The sequence below is a fragment of the Microcaecilia unicolor genome, chromosome 1, assembly GCF_901765095.1.
Source record: "Microcaecilia unicolor chromosome 1, aMicUni1.1, whole genome shotgun sequence".
Lineage (NCBI taxonomy): Eukaryota > Metazoa > Chordata > Amphibia > Gymnophiona > Siphonopidae > Microcaecilia > Microcaecilia unicolor.
The window spans coordinates 594898959-594926772 of record NC_044031.1 but is presented as its reverse complement, the minus strand read 5'-3'; the positions used below and the strand labels follow the sequence as shown (position 1 = coordinate 594926772).

Below are 27814 nucleotides of genomic sequence, written 5' to 3'. Positions count from 1 at the left end.
CCTGGGCTTTATTTCCATCTTTTTGCCTCCAGAAATCCTCCTTTTATGAAAATGTAATTTGCAGATTTTTCTAATCTTATCCCCTTTCACATTTAATACTGTTCACCACTTGAGCATTGTAAATAATTTCAGCAGTACATGAAATTGAATAAATAAATTCCCATGCTTTATTTTAAAACAAGCCATAAAGCCCATTACAACGGGCAACATTTCTGTAGTATGTAAGGAAATAGCCAAACGGGCAAGCTTTTTTATTTTAGAAATGTAATTTATTAGTTGTTGAACGTAATTTCAGTTGATGTCTACAGTACACTTTTATATACTATGTTTTTTGTGTAAACAGCATTAGATCCTTCAATTAGTTTTCCTTGTTCTAATGTCTGTTTAACTAAAACTTTTACATGTGAAGCGTTTCTAACTCTCGAGAAAGACATACAGCTGTCCATGGCTAAACACAGGGTTTGGTAAGTAGATTCCAACCTTGTCCAAAGTTTGTCCTTGTGATTTATTTACAGTTATGGCAAATGCTAAATTTAGTGGGAATTGACATCTTCTAAGTTGAAATGGTAATCCTGAATCTGTTATAAGATCAATTCTTGGAATGAATACTGTTTCTGATTGTGCATTGTTACTTAACTTCATTGCTATTATTAAGTTTGGTTTTAAATCTACAACAATCAATCGTGTTCCATTACATAAACCTCTTTTAGTGTTTAAGTTCCGCACTAGCATAACAATTGCTCCCTTATTCAGTTTTAAAACATGAGGTGCAGTGCTGGAAGGACTTAAAGAATTGAGGAATTCAAATGGGTAGTCACTAATGTCATCTCCATCTTCACTGATGAGATCGTGAAAACTTAGATATGTTTTCTCCTCCTCTTCTATTTTGCTTAATACTTCAAGATTTATTTCATTGACATCTTCATTTTTTGGTGATAAAATAGCAATTTTAGAATATGCTGTAATGTCTTTGGATGCTAATGTTGTACCAAATGTATCTGAAATAATATTGTCGGTTACCATAGCAGATGGAATTTCGATTATGTCTTCATTGAGGCCCACAGTATTTGTTAATTCTCCGTTACCAAGCTTAATAAGCCAGTTACTATAAGTTAACTCTGCACACCTCATATTAGTTTGCAGGTTCAATTGCTTAAAGTGTTTCCAATTGGTATTAAACTTTAGGGAGGACTGAACTACTACTGATGAATTTGCTCCTGGTATAACAGGTAAACATTGTCTGAAGTCACCACCCATTAATAGTAGTTTTCCACCAAATGGAAGAGTTTCATCACGTGTTATTTCCTTCAACAAATGATCTACACAATCAAGTGCTAAGCCAGGTGTCATGGTTGCTTCATCCCAAATGATTAGTACGGAATCAGTGATAGTTTTTGCATCTTTTGATGTCATTTTTATACCTGATACAGATGTTTCGTTGTGTTAAAGGTACTTTAAACTGTGAGTGGTAGGTTCTCCCAGATGTTAGAAGATTAGCTGCAATTCCTGTAGACGCAACTACCACTACAACTTGTCCAATACTTCTAATGTAACTTATTAAAGCTCTATATAAATGTGTTTTTCCTGTCCCACCTGGCCCATCTAAGAAGCAGCAGTTAGTTTGCTTTGTGGTACAATTGATACCACTTGTTATTGCTTCAAAAGCTATTCTTTGTTCATGGTTTAAACTTGCTTGCAATTGTTCAGATACTTGTCTCTCAAGTTGGACATCAATTGCATCATTAAAGTGTAAAGGTAGGTTTGGCAAAGGTATTTGCAGAGAGAAGTCATTGCATGTTTTCCTGTGTGTTTTCAAAATTTCTTCTATATCTCTTAATGCATATGATTTGCAGACATTGCTGGGAATGTTAAGTAAATGACCATGTTTTGTGCAGTAGTCTTCAATTAAGCTTTCGTGATGATTACCCCATAAAGTGGACACGTCAATGAGCCCACTAAAAATACAAATGTGGGCAAATAACTCCCTTAAACCTCTGGGCATAGCAGCTTTTGCAGCATCATTTAGTGTATTGTTCCAGACATTTTCATCCTTTGTCAAACCTCTTGCTTTAGCTGCATCAAAGTATGTGTCATATTGAATTCCATTAAATGTTTTCAGAAATTGAAAAGATGTTGCTCCAGGAACATGCAGGAGTAGCAATCGTAAGAAATAACGTTCAGTATCATTGATGCTTACAGGATACATTCTTCCAATTGTTTTCCCAAATCCTGCTTTTCTAGGTTTCCATTTACGCTGTTTCGCAATGAATACAAAGTGTTCTGGAATGTCCGTGTACTTGTACACATGTGCTGCTTGATTTTCTTGATTAATTTTAAACCATGCAGTTAAAGTGGTGTCCTTTTCTTGTTGAAAAGCAGTGAAAACACTTTGTAAATGAGGTTGATATACAACAGTTTGTGCTCCTTCTAGATGAATTGCTTTTTTGATGCATATTGAATCAAAATATTCTCCACATAGCCTCAGGAGGGCTTACATAGCGCGACTCAATATAAGTTTGTACGTCATCTACTGTGACATTGACATTTGCACAATCTGTGCCTTTAAATGCATACTTGAATAAGTATTTTACACTTTTAAAAGAATCACAAATGTCAACATTTATGTGACAATTGTAACGAAGTGATAAGTATGGATTGCAAGGAACTACCCAAGTATTATCAATGCTATGTTTACCAACTGTTGCAATATCTAATTTTATTCTTCTATAAATAAGATATCCGTCATCATTTGGAGCTGTTTCATTTTGAAACTTCTTTGGAAACCCTTTACAGCACTTTCCATTAACTAAGTATGGGGAATTTGGATTTCTGTCATCACATGGTCATTGTTGTTATTGTTACATTTGTACTCTGCACTTTTCCACTCATGGCAGGCTCAATGTGGCTTACATGGGGCAATGGAGGGGTAAGTGACTTGCCCAGAGTCACAAGGAGCTGCCTGTGCTGGGAATTGAACTCAGTTCCCCAGGACCAAAGTCCACCACCCTAACCACTAGGCCACTCCTCCACTCCATGTATCATAGTGGTTTTGATAATGTTGTGTAACATAGAGGGGAATAATCGAACGGCGCCAGCAAAATACATGACCGGCGATGTATTTTGGCGGTGCCGCAAAGAGCTGGCCAGAACCGTATTTTCAAAAAAGATGGCCGGCCAGCTTTTCTTTCAATAATATGGTTCTGGCCAGCCAAATGCATTGGATTTGGCCGGGGTTTGAGATGGCCAGTTTCGTTTTTTAGCGATAATGGAAAGTTATGTCGGCCATCTCAAACCCAGCCAAATTCAAGGCATTTGGCCATGGGAGGAGGCAGCATTTTTAGTGCACTGCCCCCCCCTGACATGCCAGGACACCAACCGGCCACCCTAGGGGTCACTGTGGTGGACTTCAGAAAAGCTCAGTGCATAGCTCCCTTACTTTGGGAGCTGAGCCCCCCAACCCCCTACTAAAACCCACTACCCACAAATGTACTGCACCCACTAAAACTGCTCCAGGGACCTGCATACAGCCTCTAGGACTTATTGCTGCTGTATAACTTTGCCACACCAGTTCACACCTGAAGACTAATGTTACCACCCCTCTCGGCTGGACTGTAGTGATGTGCTCCCAGATACCTGATGGTTGTAGTTGTGGCGAATATCCAGGGAACACACACTCACAGCCGAGGGAGTGGAACAAATAAACTAACCTCGTCCTTTACTCTCAAAGAATAAAGGAGGAAAAGAATCTAAATTTAGGATTTGTTCCTGACATGGAAGGACCAAACTTTCAGATTTGCAAATTATCTCTTTCTTTATTGAATACAAATGCAAGCAAATTTTCATTCAAATAAACTCAAATTCACAATTAGTGTGAAGCTTAATAGAACTGCAATAACATATTCAACATTCAAATGTAGAACTACATGTATACCCTTAACTTTGTCTGTTTCACCTAAAAAGGCGGAAAAGAACCTTTTCAGATAAGTATTTAAATTGTCTTTTATCAAAATCAGATATTTGTGGTTATTCTCTTTCCTGATGTAGAAATTGGAATCTTTGTGTGCACTATTGGTGTTTTTGCAGGTATCTCATGGATTTTTAATATCTGATGGTCTGTTCCTTTGTTTTCCCTTAAAATGTTGTGAAAAAATAATATATTTCTTTCAACACCCTTGGCAATGTCACTTAGCTGTGGTTGAATTTATTTAGGTGATGTCTTTCTTGCGTTGGAGCTCATCTGGAACCCTTCAGAGGATGACTCCCCCAGATTTCTTCTCCCTAAACCTCACTTATAAAGAAAATAAATGGAGGCAAGACCCTTGAACTCCCTCTGTTCTTGTTCAGGCTCTGGTGACTATTAACCAATTCTCAATACTGTGGCCAAACTCTCTAATTGAAATAAAATAAGTTAAAGGTTTTCTCACTACAAAACCTATTTCTCACTGTTGTTTCCCTAGTCTAAAATGATCCAGCAGGCTTCAACATTCCATCTCACAGACTTCACATAAAAGCATAACTTTTCCCTTCACAGCTATCAGATCAATCTGGAGAATACAGCACACTCAGACAACAGCAGTGCTGGATTTTCTTTATTCTGAAGTCAGATTCCAAACCTTGCTTGCACTGAACTCAGAACTCTCACAAACAACACACCTTTCCCCCAGACACAGCTTAATGGCTTCTTTCTTCAAATCACAGATTCACTTCTCAGTCCTTTCCCTGTGTCAGAGTTAAAATCCTTACACACTTTTTCCTGACACCCTTATAGTTTCTTTCACTTAGTATAACTACCAGCAGAAATCACAGTCTCTCAGAACCTGAGTCTCAACTGTTTTCCCCTATTCTAAAAAGAGTAGGCAGCCATGTATCCACTTAATACCTGAGCCTACAGACTCTCATTCCACCTTCCATGACCTTAAATTCCCTTAGAACTTAACCATTCCATTCATTGCATGCTGGGACATACATACCTCTGTTTCACTCCAAACCAAACTAAATTTGGTTTAAAACTTCTCACAGCTTTCTATTAGTACAGCTCTCTCCCACCCAAAATACATCAGTTTTTCCCCACATGTATTCAGCAACACAATCATGAAAAAGGCAGTCTGTTTATTGAAGTACTCACTTTTAAGCTCAAATCATCTCATTCTCAGCACCAAAGCTCACCTTCACTCACTTTCAATATTAAAGTACCCTTTTTCAATATCACCTTTCACTTTAAACTCACAAAATCCATACTTTTATTCTTACTTTTACACAGACACACACTATACGTTTTTTCTTTCTCAACCCATGTTCACAGCCCTGGTCTCTCTGCTCACTCCAGTCTCCCTGGCAACTCACCCCCCCCCCCCCTAGAGGATCTGACATCACTCAACCAATCAGCTTGTCAGAGAAAGAAAGTTTTTTTTTCTGATCTGTTTAGAATCTGCCTCCCCCATAGAAGTAAATGCAAAACTTCCTATACAGAGAATTTCAAAGTCAATTTTAACCTGACTTGTACCCAAAACAGAAAGGAACATTTTAAAGTACAATCCCCACTTAATCATTGTTTATTTCTTGAAAAATAAAACCATATTTAAGAAACATCTCATACTTTCTTCAGCTAACTCCATTAACAATTCCCAAACTAAACTTTAAACCTTTTCCAGCCAGCAGCCTCCACCAAAACCCTGGAACAAGCCCCCCCAGAGCCCCAGGAAAAAACATTTAATATATGTTATGTTACCATATATTACACTAATCTCTCTGAAAAAGTCCTTTCTTGGCATAACCACCTTTACTCACAGTTAACTGCAGATCAGAGGTTGTGCCCCACTGGCAAAGAGTCCCCTGGTACTAAGATTAGCAGTAGGTCAGAGCTGGCACATTGGTGTACAATGCCCTCTTTCAGCACCATTCAAGGTAAGAACTATGTTCTCTAATGTGAGTAACACAGGAAAGGGATCTAAAACTATCTTACAAAAATTGCCACTACCGCATGGACTACAACAGGAAACAAAACAGGGCACACTCTGACCCAGTAAGCAGGGGGAAAAGCACCATGGGAGTAGAGCCTACCAACTACCAATACCTACACCCACCACAATGCATTGCTGATGTGACTCTGCAGTGCAAATAACAGAAAAGGTGCCACATTCACCCCAGAGCCACATCACAAGCAGGCAAAGGCTATCGGAGGACAGAACACATTCTGCTGTCATGGAGGTGGGTACGGAATTTGAGGCTGGTGATAGAGGCTGGCAAAATATGTTTCTAACTGATTTTTTTAAGTGGTAGGGGGTTGTTGACCACTGGGGGAATACGGGGAGGTCATCCCCGATTCCTTCTGGTGGTCATGTGGTCAGTTGGGGCATCTTTTTGAAGCTTGGACCTGAAGAAAAGGGGCCAAGTAAAAGCGGCGAAATGCTCTTCATCGCCGCTTTTTTTTTTCCATTATGGGCTAAAGCCGGCCATTTCGTAACCCCGCTCATGCCCGCCCATGTCCCGCCTTCGCGCTGCCAACACGCCCCCTTGAACTTTCGCCGGCTCTGCGACGGGAAAGCGGCGATGGTGTCACAATAGCGGCTTTCAATTATACCGATTTGGCCACTTTTCCGAGATTGCCGGCCATCTCCCGATTTATGGCCGGCGATCACGTTCGAAAATGAGCTGGATAGGCTGCAAATTAGCATCTGGTATTTCTGCGGAAACTATTTGATCGATTGTGACTACGTCTTTTGGTTTGTCACTTAAAGCCAAAGTAAAGATCATATGTGCATGTGGTAGTCCTCTTTTTTGAAACTCAATTACTTGAACGTAGGCGTTAACTTTTCCAAATATTTCATCCTACAGTGTCATCCATAAGTTGTTTAAGTTTCAGTTTAAATACCCTACCTACCAAGTCGGGTCTATTTTCTGTTTTTTCTGCATTTGCCATATTTTCTGTAATTTCTTTCCATTTTGGATTACATGTCATCGTAATGAACAGGTCTGGTTTTCCATATCTCATTGTTATTGCCGTAGCATCTTGGGAACATTGTTGCATGTTTCTTGGACTTCCAGTAAACGTAGATGGTAAAATTATGCGTTTCCAGCATTTTGTGCATCAGCATCATCTTCAATATAGTTTAATTCATTAAGTTTTTCTGCTCTTAGTTCTTTTTGTTTGCTTCTTATGAAGTTCAGATCATTGCTTTCTGCTTTTAAATAAGCATCGACAATGTATTGTTGTGTCAAGCATCCTGCTCTTAAGAATGGATTAAAATTGTCTCTAATTTGGAAATAATATGAATAGTATTATTTAAGAGATACTTGCCTTGAGCTGTTAGTTTTTACATTGTGTAAAGCTAAGCCAATACCCCAACTTTGTTCACCGTTTGGAAATAAAAGGGAATAACAAAGTGCATCCAAATTTCTGTCTCTGTAGTCTATTCTACTTGTTGCAGGTACATTTCCGTTAGGTCTCAAATGAACCAATAAGTCTCTGTCGATTGGGGGTTCTCCATCGGAGCTCACAAACACCATAGCAACCTCATTGCAATGTTGTGGATTGTATCGTCTTGGATCTGTATTTCTGTTTTTCAAAATTCTCATGTGTATACTGAAAGTGTTGATATTATTAGGTTGTATTTGTTTCTGTTCTTTTTCCACCTCATGCATTATTTTGTTTGCTCTTGCTAAAGGATTAGACCCAATAATGTTTGCTAAGTATTCATTACATGTGGTTTGCAAGTTTTATTTGCAGGATTGTTCATCCTTTCCTCATTTGCAAGACATTCGTCTAAAATATATAACTGAGCATATTTAGGTTCTTTATCTTGTGGTGGATGAAGGGTTCCTGATAGATGATATATTTGCCCGTGTATTTTGAAACAGTATAGTCCAAAACCTTTCAGCTCCCACTGATACAAAAGCTAATGCGCTATTTATACGATCGTATATTTTGCATGAATAGTTTAGAATCAGGATGTTGTCCAGTCATGAGGTTCATAATGTAATCATTGGTACTTATAGGTGGTAAAACAACAGATCCTTTATTGCAGCAGACATTAAACTTGTGGTTGTTTGGGCTTTCAGTTGTAAAATGTTTAGCATTACAATCTTCACAGATGTCATTCAAACTGCCCGGGTAGCTAATTGATATATTGTTTTCTTTAAAGTTCTGTAAGTCTGTTAAACCTTTTTTCCTTGTCATTGAAATTTGTAGTAAGCGATTTGTAATCCTGGAGGTTTTAGGTCTCTGTATTTCTGCCTGTCTTTGGTCTTCATTTCTCTGTGATCTTAATTTCCATTCTAGGTTTTCTCACTACAAAACCTATTTCTCACTGTTGTTTCCCTAGTCTAAAATGATCCAGCAGGCTTCAACATTCCATCTCACAGACTTCACATAAAAGCATAACTTTTCCCTTCACAGCTATCAGATCAATCTGGAGAATACAGCACACTCAGACAACAGCAGTGCTGGATTTTCTTTATTCTGAAGTCAGATTCCAAACCTTGCTTGCACTGAACTCAGAACTCTCACAAACAACACACCTTTCCCCCAGACACAGCTTAATGGCTTCTTTCTTCAAATCACAGATTCACTTCTCAGTCCTTTCCCTGTGTCAGAGTTAAAATCCTTACACACTTTTTCCTGACACCCTTATAGTTTCTTTCACTTAGTATAACTACCAGCAGAAATCACAGTCTCTCAGAACCTGAGTCTCAACTGTTTTCCCCTATTCTAAAAAGAGTAGGCAGCCATGTATCCACTTAATACCTGAGCCTACAGACTCTCATTCCACCTTCCATGACCTTAAATTCCCTTAGAACTTAACCATTCCATTCATTGCATGCTGGGACATACATACCTCTGTTTCACTCCAAACCAAACTAAATTTGGTTTAAAACTTCTCACAGCTTTCTATTAGTACAGCTCTCTCCCACCCAAAATACATCAGTTTTTCCCCACATGTATTCAGCAACACAATCATGAAAAAGGCAGTCTGTTTATTGAAGTACTCACTTTTAAGCTCAAATCATCTCATTCTCAGCACCAAAGCTCACCTTCACTCACTTTCAATATTAAAGTACCCTTTTTCAATATCACCTTTCACTTTAAACTCACAAAATCCATACTTTTATTCTTACTTTTACACAGACACACACTATACGTTTTTTCTTTCTCAACCCATGTTCACAGCCCTGGTCTCTCTGCTCACTCCAGTCTCCCTGGCAACTCACCCCCCCCCCTAGAGGATCTGACATCACTCAACCAATCAGCTTGTCAGAGAAAGAAAGTTTTTTTTTCTGATCTGTTTAGAATCTGCCTCCCCCATAGAAGTAAATGCAAAACTTCCTATACAGAGAATTTCAAAGTCAATTTTAACCTAACTTGTACCCAAAACAGAAAGGAACATTTTAAAGTACAATCCCCACTTAATCATTGTTTATTTCTTGAAAAATAAAACCATATTTAAGAAACATCTCATACTTTCTTCAGCTAACTCCATTAACAATTCCCAAACTAAACTTTAAACCTTTTCCAGCCAGCAGCCTCCACCAAAACCCTGGAACAAGCCCCCCCAGAGCCCCAGGAAAAAACATTTAATATATGTTATGTTACCATATATTACACTAATCTCTCTGAAAAAGTCCTTTCTTGGTATAACCACCTTTACTCACAGTTAACTGCAGATCAGAGGTTGTGCCCCACTGGCAAAGAGTCCCCTGGTACTAAGATTAGCAGTAGGTCAGAGCTGGCACATTGGTGTACAATGCCCTCTTTCAGCACCATTCAAGGTAAGAACTATGTTCTCTAATGTGAGTAACACAGGAAAGGGATCTAAAACTATCTTACAAAAATTGCCACTACCGCATGGACTACAACAGGAAACAAAACAGGGCACACTCTGACCCAGTAAGCAGGGGGAAAAGCACCATGGGAGTAGAGCCTACCAACTACCAATACCTACACCCACCACAATGCATTGCTGATGTGACTCTGCAGTGCAAATAACAGAAAAGGTGCCACATTCACCCCAGAGCCACATCACAAGCAGGCAAAGGCTATCGGAGGACAGAACACATTCTGCTGTCATGGAGGTGGGTACGGAATTTGAGGCTGGTGATAGAGGCTGGCAAAATATGTTTCTAATTGATTTTTTTAAGTGGTAGGGGGTTGTTGACCACTGGGGGAATACGGGGAGGTCATCCTCGATTCCTTCTGGTGGTCATGTGGTCAGTTGGGGCATCTTTTTGAAGCTTGGACCTGAAGAAAAGGGGCCAAGTAAAAACGGCGAAATGCTCTTCATCGCCGCTTTTTTTTTCCATTATGGGCTAAAGCCGGCCATTTCGTAACCCCGCTCATGCCCGCCCATGTCCCGCCTTCGCGCTGCCAACACGCCCCCTTGAACTTTCGCCGGCTCTGCGACGGGAAAGCGGCGATGGTGTCACAATAGCGGCTTTCAATTATACCGATTTGGCCACTTTTCCGAGATTGCCGGCCATCTCCCGATTTATGGCCGGCGATCACGTTCGAAAATGAGCTGGATAGGCTGCAAATTAGCATCTGGTATTTCTGCGGAAACTATTTGATCGATTGTGACTACGTCTTTTGGTTTGTCACTTAAAGCCAAAGTAAAGATCATATGTGCATGTGGTAGTCCTCTTTTTTGAAACTCAATTACTTGAACGTAGGCGTTAACTTTTCCAAATATTTCATCCTACAGTGTCATCCATAAGTTGTTTAAGTTTCAGTTTAAATACCCTACCTACCAAGTCGGGTCTATTTTCTGTTTTTTCTGCATTTGCCATATTTTCTGTAATTTCTTTCCATTTTGGATTACATGTCATCGTAATGAACAGGTCTGGTTTTCCATATCTCATTGTTATTGCCGTAGCATCTTGGGAACATTGTTGCATGTTTCTTGGACTTCCAGTAAACGTAGATGGTAAAATTATGCGTTTCCAGCATTTTGTGCATCAGCATCATCTTCAATATAGTTTAATTCATTAAGTTTTTCTGCTCTTAGTTCTTTTTGTTTGCTTCTTATGAAGTTCAGATCATTGCTTTCTGCTTTTAAATAAGCATCGACAATGTATTGTTGTGTCAAGCATCCTGCTCTTAAGAATGGATTAAAATTGTCTCTAATTTGGAAATAATATGAATAGTATTATTTAAGAGATACTTGCCTTGAGCTGTTAGTTTTTACATTGTGTAAAGCTAAGCCAATACCCCAACTTTGTTCACCGTTTGGAAATAAAAGGGAATAACAAAGTGCATCCAAATTTCTGTCTCTGTAGTCTATTCTACTTGTTGCAGGTACATTTCCGTTAGGTCTCAAATGAACCAATAAGTCTCTGTCGATTGGGGGTTCTCCATCGGAGCTCACAAACACCATAGCAACCTCATTGCAATGTTGTGGATTGTATCGTCTTGGATCTGTATTTCTGTTTTTCAAAATTCTCATGTGTATACTGAAAGTGTTGATATTATTAGGTTGTATTTGTTTCTGTTCTTTTCCACCTCATGCATTATTTTGTTTGCTCTTGCTAAAGGATTAGACCCAATAATGTTTGCTAAGTATTCATTACATGTGGTTTGCAAGTTTTATTTGCAGGATTGTTCATCCTTTCCTCATTTGCAAGACATTCGTCTAAAATATATAACTGAGCATATTTAGGTTCTTTATCTTGTGGTGGATGAAGGGTTCCTGATAGATGATATATTTGCCCGTGTATTTTGAAACAGTATAGTCCAAAACCTTTCAGCTCCCACTGATACAAAAGCTAATGCGCTATTTATACGATCGTATATTTTGCATGAATAGTTTAGAATCAGGATGTTGTCCAGTCATGAGGTTCATAATGTAATCATTGGTACTTATAGGTGGTAAAACAACAGATCCTTTATTGCAGCAGACATTAAACTTGTGGTTGTTTGGGCTTTCAGTTGTAAAATGTTTAGCATTACAATCTTCACAGATGTCATTCAAACTGCCCGGGTAGCTAATTGATATATTGTTTTCTTTAAAGTTCTGTAAGTCTGTTAAACCTTTTTTCCTTGTCATTGAAATTTGTAGTAAGCGATTTGTAATCCTGGAGGTTTTAGGTCTCTGTATTTCTGCCTGTCTTTGGTCTTCATTTCTCTGTGATCTTAATTTCTATTCTAGGTTTTCTCACTACAAAACCTATTTCTCACTGTTGTTTCCCTAGTCTAAAATGATCCAGCAGGCTTCAACATTCCATCTCACAGACTTCACATAAAAGCATAACTTTTCCCTTCACAGCTATCAGATCAATCTGGAGAATACAGCACACTCAGACAACAGCAGTGCTGGATTTTCTTTATTCTGAAGTCAGATTCCGAACCTTGCTTGCACTGAACTCAGAACTCTCACAAACAACACACCTTTCCCCCAGACACAGCTTAATAGCTTCTTTCTTCAAATCACAGATTCACTTCTCAGTCCTTTCCCTGTGTCAGAGTTAAAATCCTTACACACTTTTTCCTGACACCCTTATAGTTTCTTTCACTTAGTATAAGCAGAAATCACAGTCTCTCAGAACCTGAGTCTCAACTGTTTTCCCCTATTCTAAAAAGAGTAGGCAGCCATGTATCCACTTAATACCTGAGCCTACAGACTCTCATTCCACCTTCCATGACCTTAAATTCCCTTAGAACTTAACCATTCCATTCATTGCATGCTGGGACATACATACCTCTGTTTCACTCCAAACCAAACTAAATTTGGTTTAAAACTTCTCACAGCTTTCTATTAGTACAGCTCTCTCCCACCCAAAATACATCAGTTTTTCCCCACATGTATTCAGCAACACAATCATGAAAAAGGCAGTCTGTTTATTGAAGTACTCACTTTTAAGCTCAAATCATCTCATTCTCAGCACCAAAGCTCACCTTCACTCACTTTCAATATTAAAGTACCCTTTTTCAATATCACCTTTCACTTTAAACTCACAAAATCCATACTTTTATTCTTACTTTTACACAGACACACACTATACGTTTTTTCTTTCTCAACCCATGTTCACAGCCCTGGTCTCTCTGCTCACTCCAGTCTCCCTGGCAACTCACCCCCCCCCCCTAGAGGATCTGACATCACTCAACCAATCAGCTTGTCAGAGAAAGAAAGTTTTTTTTTCTGATGTTTAGAATCTGCCTCCCCCATAGAAGTAAATGCAAAACTTCCTATACAGAGAATTTCAAAGTCAATTTTAACCTGACTTGTACCCAAAACAGAAAGGAACATTTTAAAGTACAATCCCCACTTAATCATTGTTTATTTCTTGAAAAATAAAACCATATTTAAGAAACATCTCATACTTTCTTCAGCTAACTCCATTAACAATTCCCAAACTAAACTTTAAACCTTTTCCAGCCAGCAGCCTCCACCAAAACCCTGGAACAAGCCCCCCCAGAGCCCCAGGAAAAAACATTTAATATATGTTATGTTACCATATATTACACTAATCTCTCTGAAAAAGTCCTTTCTTGGCATAACCACCTTTACTCACAGTTAACTGCAGATCAGAGGTTGTGCCCCACTGGCAAAGAGTCCCCTGGTACTAAGATTAGCAGTAGGTCAGAGCTGGCACATTGGTGTACAATGCCCTCTTTCAGCACCATTCAAGGTAAGAACTATGTTCTCTAATGTGAGTAACACAGGAAAGGGATCTAAAACTATCTTACAAAAATTGCCACTACCGCATGGACTACAACAGGAAACAAAACAGGGCACACTCTGACCCAGTAAGCAGGGGGAAAAGCACCATGGGAGTAGAGCCTACCAACTACCAATACCTACACCCACCACAATGCATTGCTGATGTGACTCTGCAGTGCAAATAACAGAAAAGGTGCCACATTCACCCCAGAGCCACATCACAAGCAGGCAAAGGCTATCGGAGGACAGAACACATTCTGCTGTCATGGAGGTGGGTACGGAATTTGAGGCTGGTGATAGAGGCTGGCAAAATATGTTTCTAATTGATTTTTTTAAGTGGTAGGGGGTTGTTGACCACTGGGGGAATACGGGGAGGTCATCCCCGATTCCTTCTGGTGGTCATGTGGTCAGTTGGGGCATCTTTTTGAAGCTTGGACCTGAAGAAAAGGGGCCAAGTAAAAGCGGCGAAATGCTCTTCATCGCCGCTTTTTTTTTCCATTATGGGCTAAAGCCGGCCATTTCGTAACCCCGCTCATGCCCGCCCATGTCCCGCCTTCGCGCTGCCAACACGCCCCCTTGAACTTTCGCCGGCTCTGCGACGGGAAAGCGGCGATGGTGTCACAATAGCGGCTTTCAATTATACCGATTTGGCCACTTTTCCGAGATTGCCGGCCATCTCCCGATTTATGGCCGGCGATCACGTTCGAAAATGAGCTGGATAGGCTGCAAATTAGCATCTGGTATTTCTGCGGAAACTATTTGATCGATTGTGACTACGTCTTTTGGTTTGTCACTTAAAGCCAAAGTAAAGATCATATGTGCATGTGGTAGTCCTCTTTTTTGAAACTCAATTACTTGAACGTAGGCGTTAACTTTTCCAAATATTTCATCCTACAGTGTCATCCATAAGTTGTTTAAGTTTCAGTTTAAATACCCTACCTACCAAGTCGGGTCTATTTTCTGTTTTTTCTGCATTTGCCATATTTTCTGTAATTTCTTTCCATTTTGGATTACATGTCATCGTAATGAACAGGTCTGGTTTTCCATATCTCATTGTTATTGCCGTAGCATCTTGGGAACATTGTTGCATGTTTCTTGGACTTCCAGTAAACGTAGATGGTAAAATTATGCGTTTCCAGCATTTTGTGCATCAGCATCATCTTCAATATAGTTTAATTCATTAAGTTTTTCTGCTCTTAGTTCTTTTTGTTTGCTTCTTATGAAGTTCAGATCATTGCTTTCTGCTTTTAAATAAGCATCGACAATGTATTGTTGTGTCAAGCATCCTGCTCTTAAGAATGGATTAAAATTGTCTCTAATTTGGAAATAATATGAATAGTATTATTTAAGAGATACTTGCCTTGAGCTGTTAGTTTTTACATTGTGTAAAGCTAAGCCAATACCCCAACTTTGTTCACCGTTTGGAAATAAAAGGGAATAACAAAGTGCATCCAAATTTCTGTCTCTGTAGTCTATTCTACTTGTTGCAGGTACATTTCCGTTAGGTCTCAAATGAACCAATAAGTCTCTGTCGATTGGGGGTTCTCCATCGGAGCTCACAAACACCATAGCAACCTCATTGCAATGTTGTGGATTGTATCGTCTTGGATCTGTATTTCTGTTTTTCAAAATTCTCATGTGTATACTGAAAGTGTTGATATTATTAGGTTGTATTTGTTTCTGTTCTTTTTCCACCTCATGCATTATTTTGTTTGCTCTTGCTAAAGGATTAGACCCAATAATGTTTGCTAAGTATTCATTACATGTGGTTTGCAAGTTTTATTTGCAGGATTGTTCATCCTTTCCTCATTTGCAAGACATTCGTCTAAAATATATAACTGAGCATATTTAGGTTCTTTATCTTGTGGTGGATGAAGGGTTCCTGATAGATGATATATTTGCCCGTGTATTTTGAAACAGTATAGTCCAAAACCTTTCAGCTCCCACTGATACAAAAGCTAATGCGCTATTTATACGATCGTATATTTTGCATGAATAGTTTAGAATCAGGATGTTGTCCAGTCATGAGGTTCATAATGTAATCATTGGTACTTATAGGTGGTAAAACAACAGATCCTTTATTGCAGCAGACATTAAACTTGTGGTTGTTTGGGCTTTCAGTTGTAAAATGTTTAGCATTACAATCTTCACAGATGTCATTCAAACTGCCCGGGTAGCTAATTGATATATTGTTTTCTTTAAAGTTCTGTAAGTCTGTTAAACCTTTTTTCCTTGTCATTGAAATTTGTAGTAAGCGATTTGTAATCCTGGAGGTTTTAGGTCTCTGTATTTCTGCCTGTCTTTGGTCTTCATTTCTCTGTGATCTTAATTTCCATTCTAGGTTTTCTCACTACAAAACCTATTTCTCACTGTTGTTTCCCTAGTCTAAAATGATCCAGCAGGCTTCAACATTCCATCTCACAGACTTCACATAAAAGCATAACTTTTCCCTTCACAGCTATCAGATCAATCTGGAGAATACAGCACACTCAGACAACAGCAGTGCTGGATTTTCTTTATTCTGAAGTCAGATTCCAAACCTTGCTTGCACTGAACTCAGAACTCTCACAAACAACACACCTTTCCCCCAGACACAGCTTAATGGCTTCTTTCTTCAAATCACAGATTCACTTCTCAGTCCTTTCCCTGTGTCAGAGTTAAAATCCTTACACACTTTTTCCTGACACCCTTATAGTTTCTTTCACTTAGTATAACTACCAGCAGAAATCACAGTCTCTCAGAACCTGAGTCTCAACTGTTTTCCCCTATTCTAAAAAGAGTAGGCAGCCATGTATCCACTTAATACCTGAGCCTACAGACTCTCATTCCACCTTCCATGACCTTAAATTCCCTTAGAACTTAACCATTCCATTCATTGCATGCTGGGACATACATACCTCTGTTTCACTCCAAACCAAACTAAATTTGGTTTAAAACTTCTCACAGCTTTCTATTAGTACAGCTCTCTCCCACCCAAAATACATCAGTTTTTCCCCACATGTATTCAGCAACACAATCATGAAAAAGGCAGTCTGTTTATTGAAGTACTCACTTTTAAGCTCAAATCATCTCATTCTCAGCACCAAAGCTCACCTTCACTCACTTTCAATATTAAAGTACCCTTTTTCAATATCACCTTTCACTTTAAACTCACAAAATCCATACTTTTATTCTTACTTTTACACAGACACACACTATACGTTTTTTCTTTCTCAACCCATGTTCACAGCCCTGGTCTCTCTGCTCACTCCAGTCTCCCTGGCAACTCACCCCCCCCCCCCCCTAGAGGATCTGACATCACTCAACCAATCAGCTTGTCAGAGAAAGAAAGTTTTTTTTTCTGATCTGTTTAGAATCTGCCTCCCCCATAGAAGTAAATGCAAAACTTCCTATACAGAGAATTTCAAAGTCAATTTTAACCTGACTTGTACCCAAAACAGAAAGGAACATTTTAAAGTACAATCCCCACTTAATCATTGTTTATTTCTTGAAAAATAAAACCATATTTAAGAAACATCTCATACTTTCTTCAGCTAACTCCATTAACAATTCCCAAACTAAACTTTAAACCTTTTCCAGCCAGCAGCCTCCACCAAAACCCTGGAACAAGCCCCCCCAGAGCCCCAGGAAAAAACATTTAATATATGTTATGTTACCATATATTACACTAATCTCTCTGAAAAAGTCCTTTCTTGGCATAACCACCTTTACTCACAGTTAACTGCAGATCAGAGGTTGTGCCCCACTGGCAAAGAGTCCCCTGGTACTAAGATTAGCAGTAGGTCAGAGCTGGCACATTGGTGTACAATGCCCTCTTTCAGCACCATTCAAGGTAAGAACTATGTTCTCTAATGTGAGTAACACAGGAAAGGGATCTAAAACTATCTTACAAAAATTGCCACTACCGCATGGACTACAACAGGAAACAAAACAGGGCACACTCTGACCCAGTAAGCAGGGGGAAAAGCACCATGGGAGTAGAGCCTACCAACTACCAATACCTACACCCACCACAATGCATTGCTGATGTGACTCTGCAGTGCAAATAACAGAAAAGGTGCCACATTCACCCCAGAGCCACATCACAAGCAGGCAAAGGCTATCGGAGGACAGAACACATTCTGCTGTCATGGAGGTGGGTACGGAATTTGAGGCTGGTGATAGAGGCTGGCAAAATATGTTTCTAATTGATTTTTTTAAGTGGTAGGGGGTTGTTGACCACTGGGGGAATACGGGGAGGTCATCCCCGATTCCTTCTGGTGGTCATGTGGTCAGTTGGGGCATCTTTTTGAAGCTTGGACCTGAAGAAAAGGGGCCAAGTAAAAGCGGCGAAATGCTCTTCATCGCCGCTTTTTTTTTCCATTATGGGCTAAAGCCGGCCATTTCGTAACCCCGCTCATGCCCGCCCATGTCCCGCCTTCGCGCTGCCAACACGCCCCCTTGAACTTTCGCCGGCTCTGCGACGGGAAAGCGGCGATGGTGTCACAATAGCGGCTTTCAATTATACCGATTTGGCCACTTTTCCGAGATTGCCGGCCATCTCCCGATTTATGGCCGGCGATCACGTTCGAAAATGAGCTGGATAGGCTGCAAATTAGCATCTGGTATTTCTGCGGAAACTATTTGATCGATTGTGACTACGTCTTTTGGTTTGTCACTTAAAGCCAAAGTAAAGATCATATGTGCATGTGGTAGTCCTCTTTTTTGAAACTCAATTACTTGAACGTAGGCGTTAACTTTTCCAAATATTTCATCCTACAGTGTCATCCATAAGTTGTTTAAGTTTCAGTTTAAATACCCTACCTACCAAGTCGGGTCTATTTTCTGTTTTTTTCTGCATTTGCCATATTTTCTGTAATTTCTTTCCATTTTGGATTACATGTCATCGTAATGAACAGGTCTGGTTTTCCATATCTCATTGTTATTGCCGTAGCATCTTGGGAACATTGTTGCATGTTTCTTGGACTTCCAGTAAACGTAGATGGTAAAATTATGCGTTTCCAGCATTTTGTGCATCAGCATCGTCTTCAATATAGTTTAATTCATTAAGTTTTTCTGCTCTTAGTTCTTTTTGTTTGCTTCTTATGAAGTTCAGATCATTGCTTTCTGCTTTTAAATAAGCATCGACAATGTATTGTTGTGTCAAGCATCCTGCTCTTAAGAATGGATTAAAATTGTCTCTAATTTGGAAATAATATGAATAGTATTATTTAAGAGATACTTGCCTTGAGCTGTTAGTTTTTACATTGTGTAAAGCTAAGCCAATACCCCAACTTTGTTCACCGTTTGGAAATAAAAGGGAATAACAAAGTGCATCCAAATTTCTGTCTCTGTAGTCTATTCTACTTGTTGCAGGTACATTTCCATTAGGTCTCATATGAACCAATAAGTCTCTGTCGATTGGGGGTTCTCCATCGAGGCTCACAAACACCATAGCAACCTCATTGCAATGTTGTGGATTGTATCGTCTTGGATCTGTATTTCTGTTTTTCAAAATTCTCATGTGTATACTGAAAGTGTTGATATTATTAGGTTGTATTTGCTTCTGTTCTTTTTCCACCTCATGCATCATTTTGTATGCTCTTGCTAAAGGATTAGACCCAATAATGTTTGCTAAGTATTCATTACATGTGGTTTGCAAGTTTTATTTGCAGGATTGTTCATCCTTTCCTCATTTGCAAGACATTCGTCTAAAATATATAACTGAGCATATTTAGGTTCTTTATCTTGTGGTGGATGAAGGGTTCCTGATAGATGATATATTTGCCCATGTATTTTGAAACAATCTGGTTCCTCTGAGGCGGAGCTTCGGGCTCCCGCGCCCGAATGTGGGGAAGACGCCGGCCATCGCGTCTCGGCGCTATCCTCCCCACTGGCGCAAGCAAGGAGCCCATAACCGGCAACCGAGAGCCCGGAAGCCGCGATCGCCGGCCCACGGGCTCGGCCCTGGACAGGGCGGCCATCGCCGCGGCAAGCCCCGGCTCTCAGCCGCGGCCTCAAGAAGGCCGGCCATCGCCACAATGGACACCGGCTCGGCCCCGAATGCACCCGAAACAGGCGCCCCTCCGGGAGACCGCCGGGTAAGGCCTCTCTGGCTGCAGGTCCTTCCTCCCGGCCCTTGCTACCCGCAGAGGAGCAGCCGGAGGGAGCGACGGATGTGACAATATGTATGTGTGGGAGACAGTGACAGCTTTTAGTAGTCCCTGTGCCAGCGCTTCTCCTCGTTGCAGTTTTTCTTGTCGACCGGTTGAAAAGGGTTAGCGTTTGAAAAGGGCGGCCCCAGGAGGTGGGTGTGGTTAAGAATATGAGTGCTGTAGGGTTGGTTATTAATCAGGGTTTTCAACTGGCTACTGATTTGTGGGCGTGCACCGGAGGTGGGTGTGGTTAAGAACATGTGCGTTCATTGCATTGCCTAGCTGTTGGTGTTTAAAAGGTGTGGAATCTTCCGTGTGCTTGCTCTATGTTTTATCTCACTCCCCCCTCCCCCTTGCTCCTTTTCGCATTTTTTTGCATTTGCAAAGGGTGTGCGCAGGAGGTAGGTGTATTCAAGAGGGTAATCGTTTGAAAGGTGCGGGCGGAGGAGGTGGGTGCAGGAGATCTATCAGTGTCCGGAAGCCAGCCCCACTGCCACCACTCTCTATTCTCCAGTGCCCACAACAGGTTCCACCCAGGCTACCCCATGTTATTTCTGATTGGAGGAAACTCTCGCGAATCCAACCTGTCAGGGCGGGATGGAATAGTGATTGGCCCTTACTGGCATGAATGTGGTCATGGACGGAGGATCTTGCGCTAAACTGTTCCATTCAAGGTACCGGGAGGAGGAAGTGTGTTCTTTATAACATGGGATCAAGGATTTAAGCGTTTGTGTAACAGTGTCTATAATCCTTAGAAATACAGTATTTAGCCTCTAACAACGTCAGAAGAGATCTGTGACACGCTGTTCTGCGCATGCGCAGCACGTCGGTCACTCTTCATTTATATAGTAGGATTTATAGACTGCTTAAATCAAAGTTATTCACAATAAAAATATACAAAATAAAATATTTAAAAAACACCAACAAAAACAACAAAGTACATGCCAGCACTGCATCATAACCAGAACTTGCAGCAAAACTGTGCCATTATAATGGCTAGCTTTACTTAAATGCCTCCACAAACAATGAAGTTTTCAATAGCCACTTAAACTGTGAAATTTCAGTGCATAATCTCAATGCATTCCATACCTTAAGCTCAGCCACAGAAAAAGCATCCAATCTAGTCTTACAGTATCTCATAAGATGTTCTGCATCAGATGACAAGCACATTTTTGTCTTTGCCTCAAACTCTTGGCAGGACAGTACACACAAAAGGTATCTTTCAAATATGTTGGTGCAGATCTATACATAGCCTGATGCACAAAACAAAGAACCTTAAACTATATTCTACTCTGCACTGGTAACCAGTGCAGCTGTCTCAAAATTGGAGTAATATGTGTTGCTTGGGTTACACCTGTTACTAATCTAGCAGCAGTATTTTGGACTAACTGCAATGCCCTAACCTGGTCTTTGCCATGCCAAGCATTGCAGTAGTCCAAACGCAATAACACCGTACTCTGGATGACTCCATGAAAATCATGGGGAGATAGCATTGGTTTAAGTCTGAACAACAGACGAAACTGAGCAAAACAAGACTGAATAACATTAGATACTTGATCTTTTATCGACAATCCAGAATCCAAAAACACACCCAACCACTTCATAATCCTTATTCTACTGCTAAATTCATGTGCTGTATCTCTTAACTTTTGTAATTCATGGAAGCCACAATGTGTCTGCATTTGTGGGAAAATGTGGGGTAGAAATGAACCGTAAATAAATAAATAAATAATATGCTGCACAGACAGTTTAACTCCTTGGAGATTAATACAAAAGTAGGTCAACACTCCTGCATCATTTTCCCAATAGTCAACCCAACATTCAATAACAAACCATGCTGATACATCTACCCATTAATCTCATCCAAGAACAACTGCAATTGGGCTTCAAGAGCAACACCCCAAGAGGACATAGGGAAGAAAAATTGGATATCATCCTCATGTAAATGGTAACCAACACCCAATCCTTGGAAAACATCACCCAAAGAAGACATATAGATATTAAATAATAATACCGACAGGGCCAAACCCTGAGGAGCACCCCTATCCAAAAATACTTCACGAGAAACACAGCTCTCACTATGCACACTCAATCTCTGTCCCTCTAAATAGGATGAAACCAATCCAACATTTATCCACCCATCCCTAAACCACATCATGGAAACTGTAGTGAAATCTGCTCAATGTGTGGTTGTAGCCAAAAAAGCAATCAGAGTATTAGGAATTATTAGTAAAGGAATAGCAAATTAAACAAAGAAAATTATAATGCCTCTGTATCGCTCCATAGTGCTGCCTCAACTTGACTATTGTGTTCAATTCTGATCACTGTATCTCAAAAAAGATATAGCAGTTTTAGAGAAGGTATAAAGAATTGTGACCAAAATGATTAAGGAAATGGAATTCATCTCATATAAGGAAAGGCTAAAGAGGTTAGGTCTCTTCAACTTGGAGAAGAGACAGCTGAAGGGAGATATGGGAAATGTCTACAAAACCCCGATGGAGTGGAATGGGTAAATGCAAATCAATTATTTACACTTCCAAACAGTACAAAGACTAAGGGACATGCCATGAAGTTACGTGGTAAGATATTTTAAATAAATAGGAGAAAATATATATATTTTTCACTCAATGCATAAAGCTGTGGAAGTCATGGCCAGAAGCTGTAGTAAAAGCAATGAAGCTGAGTTAAAAAAGGTTTGGTTAAGTTCTTGAAGTTAAGTCCATAAATTGTTATTAAGGTAGATGCAGGAAAAGCTACTCCTCATCTCCAAGAATTGGTGGGGAATTGGTAGCATGCAGTCTTTCTGCTTTTTGAGATTCTGCCAGGTATTTTGTACCTGGGGCAATGGAGGTTAAGTGACTTGTCCAAGGTCACAAAGAGCTGCAGTGGGAATTGAGCCCAGTTTATCAGGATCAAAGCTTGCTGCACTAACTATTAGGCTACTCTTCTACTCATCCACCTTTAGCCTGAGCCAATATTGCAGTTCTCATGTTCTTATGTATACAGGATTTTTTTTTTTGGTTCAAGGCATTTTTGAGGGATATGTGATCCAAACCCCATTATTTTTCCAAATAATGAGCATTGGAACCTTGTATAAAAAATATCCAACTGAACTAGGAATGTTGGAGCTAAAAATGATAAGGTTATATAAGACACCATTGGTTCTGAAAACACACACATTGTTGTGGGGAAAAAAGGGTCACAATTCTGATCTGGGTGAAGGTACTTTCGCTGGAGTTCACATTTTCAATAAACAGCATGTTCCGTGGAACCTATCAAGACTATAAAGATAGTAAAGGTTAACCAAATAATTCCGAATGATTAATGCCTTCACATTGCAAGCAAAATCACTGTAATGGAATCCTTAGAGGAACAGATGGACAAATTAATCCAATAAACTAGGCATATTAAAGCAAATTTCATCAAACTGATTGTTATTTGGCTAACCTAAACATTAGATAACAAGATGTTCTGATTCTGCCAGCACTGGTGCATGTTCCTTTCAGAACTAATGACATCTCATGGCCAACCATCATCATGGATAAGCAATTAGAAGCTCATCTAATTTATAGTGCTGATCAGCAGAGCTGCATGAAAGCAGGTGTGATGCTTGTTTTACTCACATTACAAGTCACTTGGGAATGCATTCAGATACATTTTAGCATGGACCACTGTTCCCTCTAAGCTGAGCAGGAATGGAATGGGTAGATGTGAATCATTTGTTTACTCTTTCCAAAATACTAGGACTAGGGGGCAGGCAATGAAGCTACTGAGTAGTAAATTTAAAACAAACCGAAGAAAATACGTCTTCACTCAATGTGTAACGGGCAGACTGTGAACCCCCAGGGGACAGATGGCCACTGCATGTAATGGTGATGTAAGTAGGCAGTCTGGCCCATACTATGACCTACAATGCTGTTTCTGTGCCCTTCCTAAACTGAGTCCAGAGGCTAGATATTGCTCTGCCCTTAGCCAGTAAGGAGATGGCCCAGGAATCTGTCTGAGAGATATGTGTATGTAGTGGCCACATTCCTTGCACATCTCTCAGACATTTGCCTTAGCCATCTCCTCACCAACTGAGGGACTGGCCTCGCCTCAGGATCTGGCATGGCAATATCTGGTCTTATGAATCAGCTGTGGAACATTCCCACTCCCAGATGTCCTACAGCCATGATTTGGGAGAAGAGAGTGGAAAGGGAGACTGCAATCTTGTGTATTCCCCCACCTCGGGGGAACTAGGTAGCAGCTTTAATAGACTTTACACCTTTGTCCTTCTTCGATAAAATTTGTTGTGGTGAACTCTCATCTGTTCTTCATTCCTTGGATCACTTTTCTGTCTGTGTGTGTTCCTGCAGAGGTTGGTTCTCCTGATTCTTTTCCCAGAAGAGATACTGTGACAGGACCTGCTGCTGCAGGGAGAAAAACTGCACTGGTGATTATTTACCTATTGAGAAATTGTCTAGAAAGTTGGGAAAAGGTAGAATTTGGGTTAAATAGGCAATTTCAGTATATTTTTATATTGCTCTGCTTATTTAACAAAGGAAGTTTATATTATAGTTTAGTATTAAAAGTCTGTTTAGTTCATGGGCTATCATGGGGCACACTAGAGCATTGAGATAGATTTACATGCACTGCCTCCATTGTATGCAAATCTATCTTGTGCATATTCTTTGTGGGTATGTTGAAAACCTGACTGGCTGGGTGTGTCCCGAGGGCTGGGTTGAGAACCCCTGGTTTAGAGTTTGAGTATAGGATACTAGCTTAACAGGTAAAATACGTGCCTATGATTTAGGTGCGAGCACTCACGTCAGCCATAGAGTTAGTGTAAGTGCTGGAGATATGCACATAACTTGGAGTATTCTGTAATTTACACATGTAAGTCATAAGTACATAAGTATTGCCATACTCGGAAAGACCAAAGGTCCATCAAGCCCAGCATCCTGTTTCCAACAGTGGCTAATCCAGATCACAAATATCTGGCAAGATCCCAAAAAGTGCAAAACATTTTATACTGCTTATCCCAGAAATAGTGGATTTTCCCCAAGTCCTTTTAATAATGGTCTATGGACTTTTCCTTTAGGAAGCCGCCCAAACCTTTTTTTAAACTCCGCTAAGCTAACCGCCTTTACCATATTCTCTGGCAATGAATTCCAGAGTTTAATTACACGTTGAGTGAAGAAAAATTTTCTCTGATTCATTTTAAATTTACTACATTGTAGCTTCATCGCATGCCCCCTAATCCTAGTATTTTTGGAAAGCGTGAACAGACGCTTCACATCTACCCATTCAACTCCACTCATTATTTTATAGACCTCTACCATATCTCCCCTCAGCCGCCTTTTCTCCAAGCTGAAGAGTCCTAGCCGCTTTAGCCTTTCCTCATAGGGAAGTCATCCCATCCTCTTTATCATTTTCATCGCTCTTCTCTGCACCTTTTCTAATTCCACTATATCTTTTTTGAGATACGGTGACCAGAATTGAGCACAATATTCGAGGTGCGGCCCTACCCATAATCTGCCCAGACTGTACCTGTGTACACCTACCTGTAAAATACATGCTATGTAACATACAGGTGTATTTATAGAATAGCGCTTAGTTGCAACTGGTAACATTTAGGAAACATATAGGGCATCTTTTACGTAGGTGCGCTGGCGTTTTTAGTACCTTAAAAATACACGCAAGCTAAATGCTAAAGATGCCCATTGGCTTCTTTAGCGTTTAGTGAGCGCCCATTTTTAATATGCGCTAAAAACGCCAGCTCGCCTACGTGAAAGACCCCCATAGTTGGTCTCCTGTAAATGATCAGCTTTCCTAGTGCAGTGCCCCAGTGTTTACTTAACACAGTTGTTCTCAATGCAGTACAAAGCGTGTAAATCTATATTATGCATATTCATGGTGATAGCAAAAGAATAATTCTAGAAATATGTAAATGACACAAATTCTTCTTCTGTATTGCATTAGTATTCATAACAATTGTGATCAATCATAAATGATGTACCTTTTTGCCTATAGATCCGCTGTTCAAGATAAAAATATAACAAAGCTAGAAAACTGAACTGGATTTTCTCCTATTCAGCTATTCACTATCTCACTTCAAACCCTGCATTTTTCTATTTCAGCCTTTTTCAAATGAAATAGCTATTTGCAGTGTGATGTTGTCAATGTTTTTCCTACAAAAGTGCTTTTTTTTTTTTTCAAAACAAAATGTCATCAAATGTTTTGAGTGCGGTCCCGACAAAATATCTTCTTCTGGTTTTCACTATATTTCATTAGAAGGTCAGTAAAATAAATTCAGCACTCATCTCAGACAGTTCCTCTATTGATGTGATCTTTTCCACCACCCTGTTAATCAGAGCCATTAAATCTATGGACTCCACGTGTGGTAACATTTAAGGACTATTCGTTTTCACCGAGCACTCCCGGGCTGCTGTCTTTCAGCAGTTTTGTCTGCATCTGAAGATTGCAAACCTGACATTTCCTTATCTAGAAGGAAAGGCTAACATTCAGAGAGATTAATGATTCAGAAGTAGAAAAATCATGGTAATTGAAGTCTCCGTGAAACCAGATGGACAACTGAATCCAATAAATAAAGAAGCTAGCATAAATATCACTGAACTAATTGACACTTATCTGAACCAAAAGAAGGAAAACAAGACATTCTCATGTAGCTAACAGCTGCAACTATAATTTATTACATTAATGACTTTTTATAGTAAACTACTATCCTGGGTACAAAGAGCATAAGATCTAATTTATTTTCTTGATCAGTGAAGCTGAACACAAAGGCAACACATTGCATTTCTCATATAGTAAATCACACATCTACAGTCATAAAACTCAGCAACTCTTTAATGTGTGTGCAGAGTCCAAGTTCAACTAAGGATCTGAGATTTTGTACCACTCTCAACCAATAGTGTTTATTTTCTATTTTCAAGACTTGCATATTTATTTCATGAAATTAAATGTATAGCCTGCTTAGCATTCAACTAGTAAGTGGATAAATTCAAACAAATATACTTGGAGGCCCTGTTTACTAAGCCGTGCTGTAGGCAAGCTAGCATTTTTAGGGGTCTGTTTACTAAGCCGCACTAGAGACTGTCCTGGCGCTAATGCCGGCAGAGCTCATTCACATTGAATAGGCTCTGCCGGCATTAGCGTCGGGACAGCAGCTAGCGCGGCTTAGTAAACAGGAGTGTGCTAATGCTAGAGACATCCATAGGAATTTATTTATTTATTTATTTGTTGCATTTGTATCCCACATTTTCCCACCTATTTGCAGACTCAGTGTGGCTTACAATAATACATCTTAACAATCATCAATCAAGAGTAGATAAAACCATTGGTTAAATAAAGAACAAGTGTAACATTCAATAAATCAGAAAACAGACTGATTAAACAATTCGATAAATCAAAAAACAGACAGATTCTCTAGTAAGTAATGATGTGTTGGAGTTCCTGTTATTGATTATTATGGTAAGTCTTGTTAAAAGGTAGGTCTTTAGTGATCTTTGAAAGTTGATAAGGTCATGAATATCTTTTACGTTAAGTGCACTGGTAGTGTATTCCACAGTTGTGTGCCAATGTAAGAAAAGCAGGATGCATGAACTAGTTTGTATTTTAAACCTTTACAGCTAGGGAAGTGGAGTCCCAAGAATGTACATGCTGATTTTTTAGCATTCCTGGGAGGTAAATCAATAAGGTCTGACATGTATGCCGGAGCATTTCCATGGGTATCTCTAGTGTTAACGCGCACAAAAAATGCTAGCGTGCCTTAATAAACAGGGCCCTAAAACTTTAACAAACATAACATTTCTGACAATTGATCCTGGTGCCTAATCTCCCCCTTCCATTCTCCCCATTATGCTTTATTATTGAGGGGTCCTTTTACTAAGATGTGTTGAAAAATGGCCTACGGTAGTGTAGACATGTGGTTTTGGGTGCGCACAGAATTAGTTTTTAGTGCACCTACAAAAAATGCCTTTTAAAAATTTTTGCCGAAAATGGACGTGCCATTGACCTAGTGGTAAGGTC

General features: G+C 39.8%; 1 protein-coding gene across 1 annotated transcript; it reads right to left on the bottom strand.

Moving 5' to 3' along the window:
* Positions 1-302: 302 nt before the first annotated feature.
* LOC115460121 lies at positions 303-19221 on the bottom strand. The gene is given in 7 exon segments (XM_030189968.1): positions 303-388; positions 420-1421; positions 1594-2364; positions 6639-6826; positions 6828-7075; positions 7078-7252; positions 18875-19221. Coding segments are annotated over 7 exon segments (2817 nt in total).
* Positions 19222-27814: the final 8593 nt, after the last annotated feature.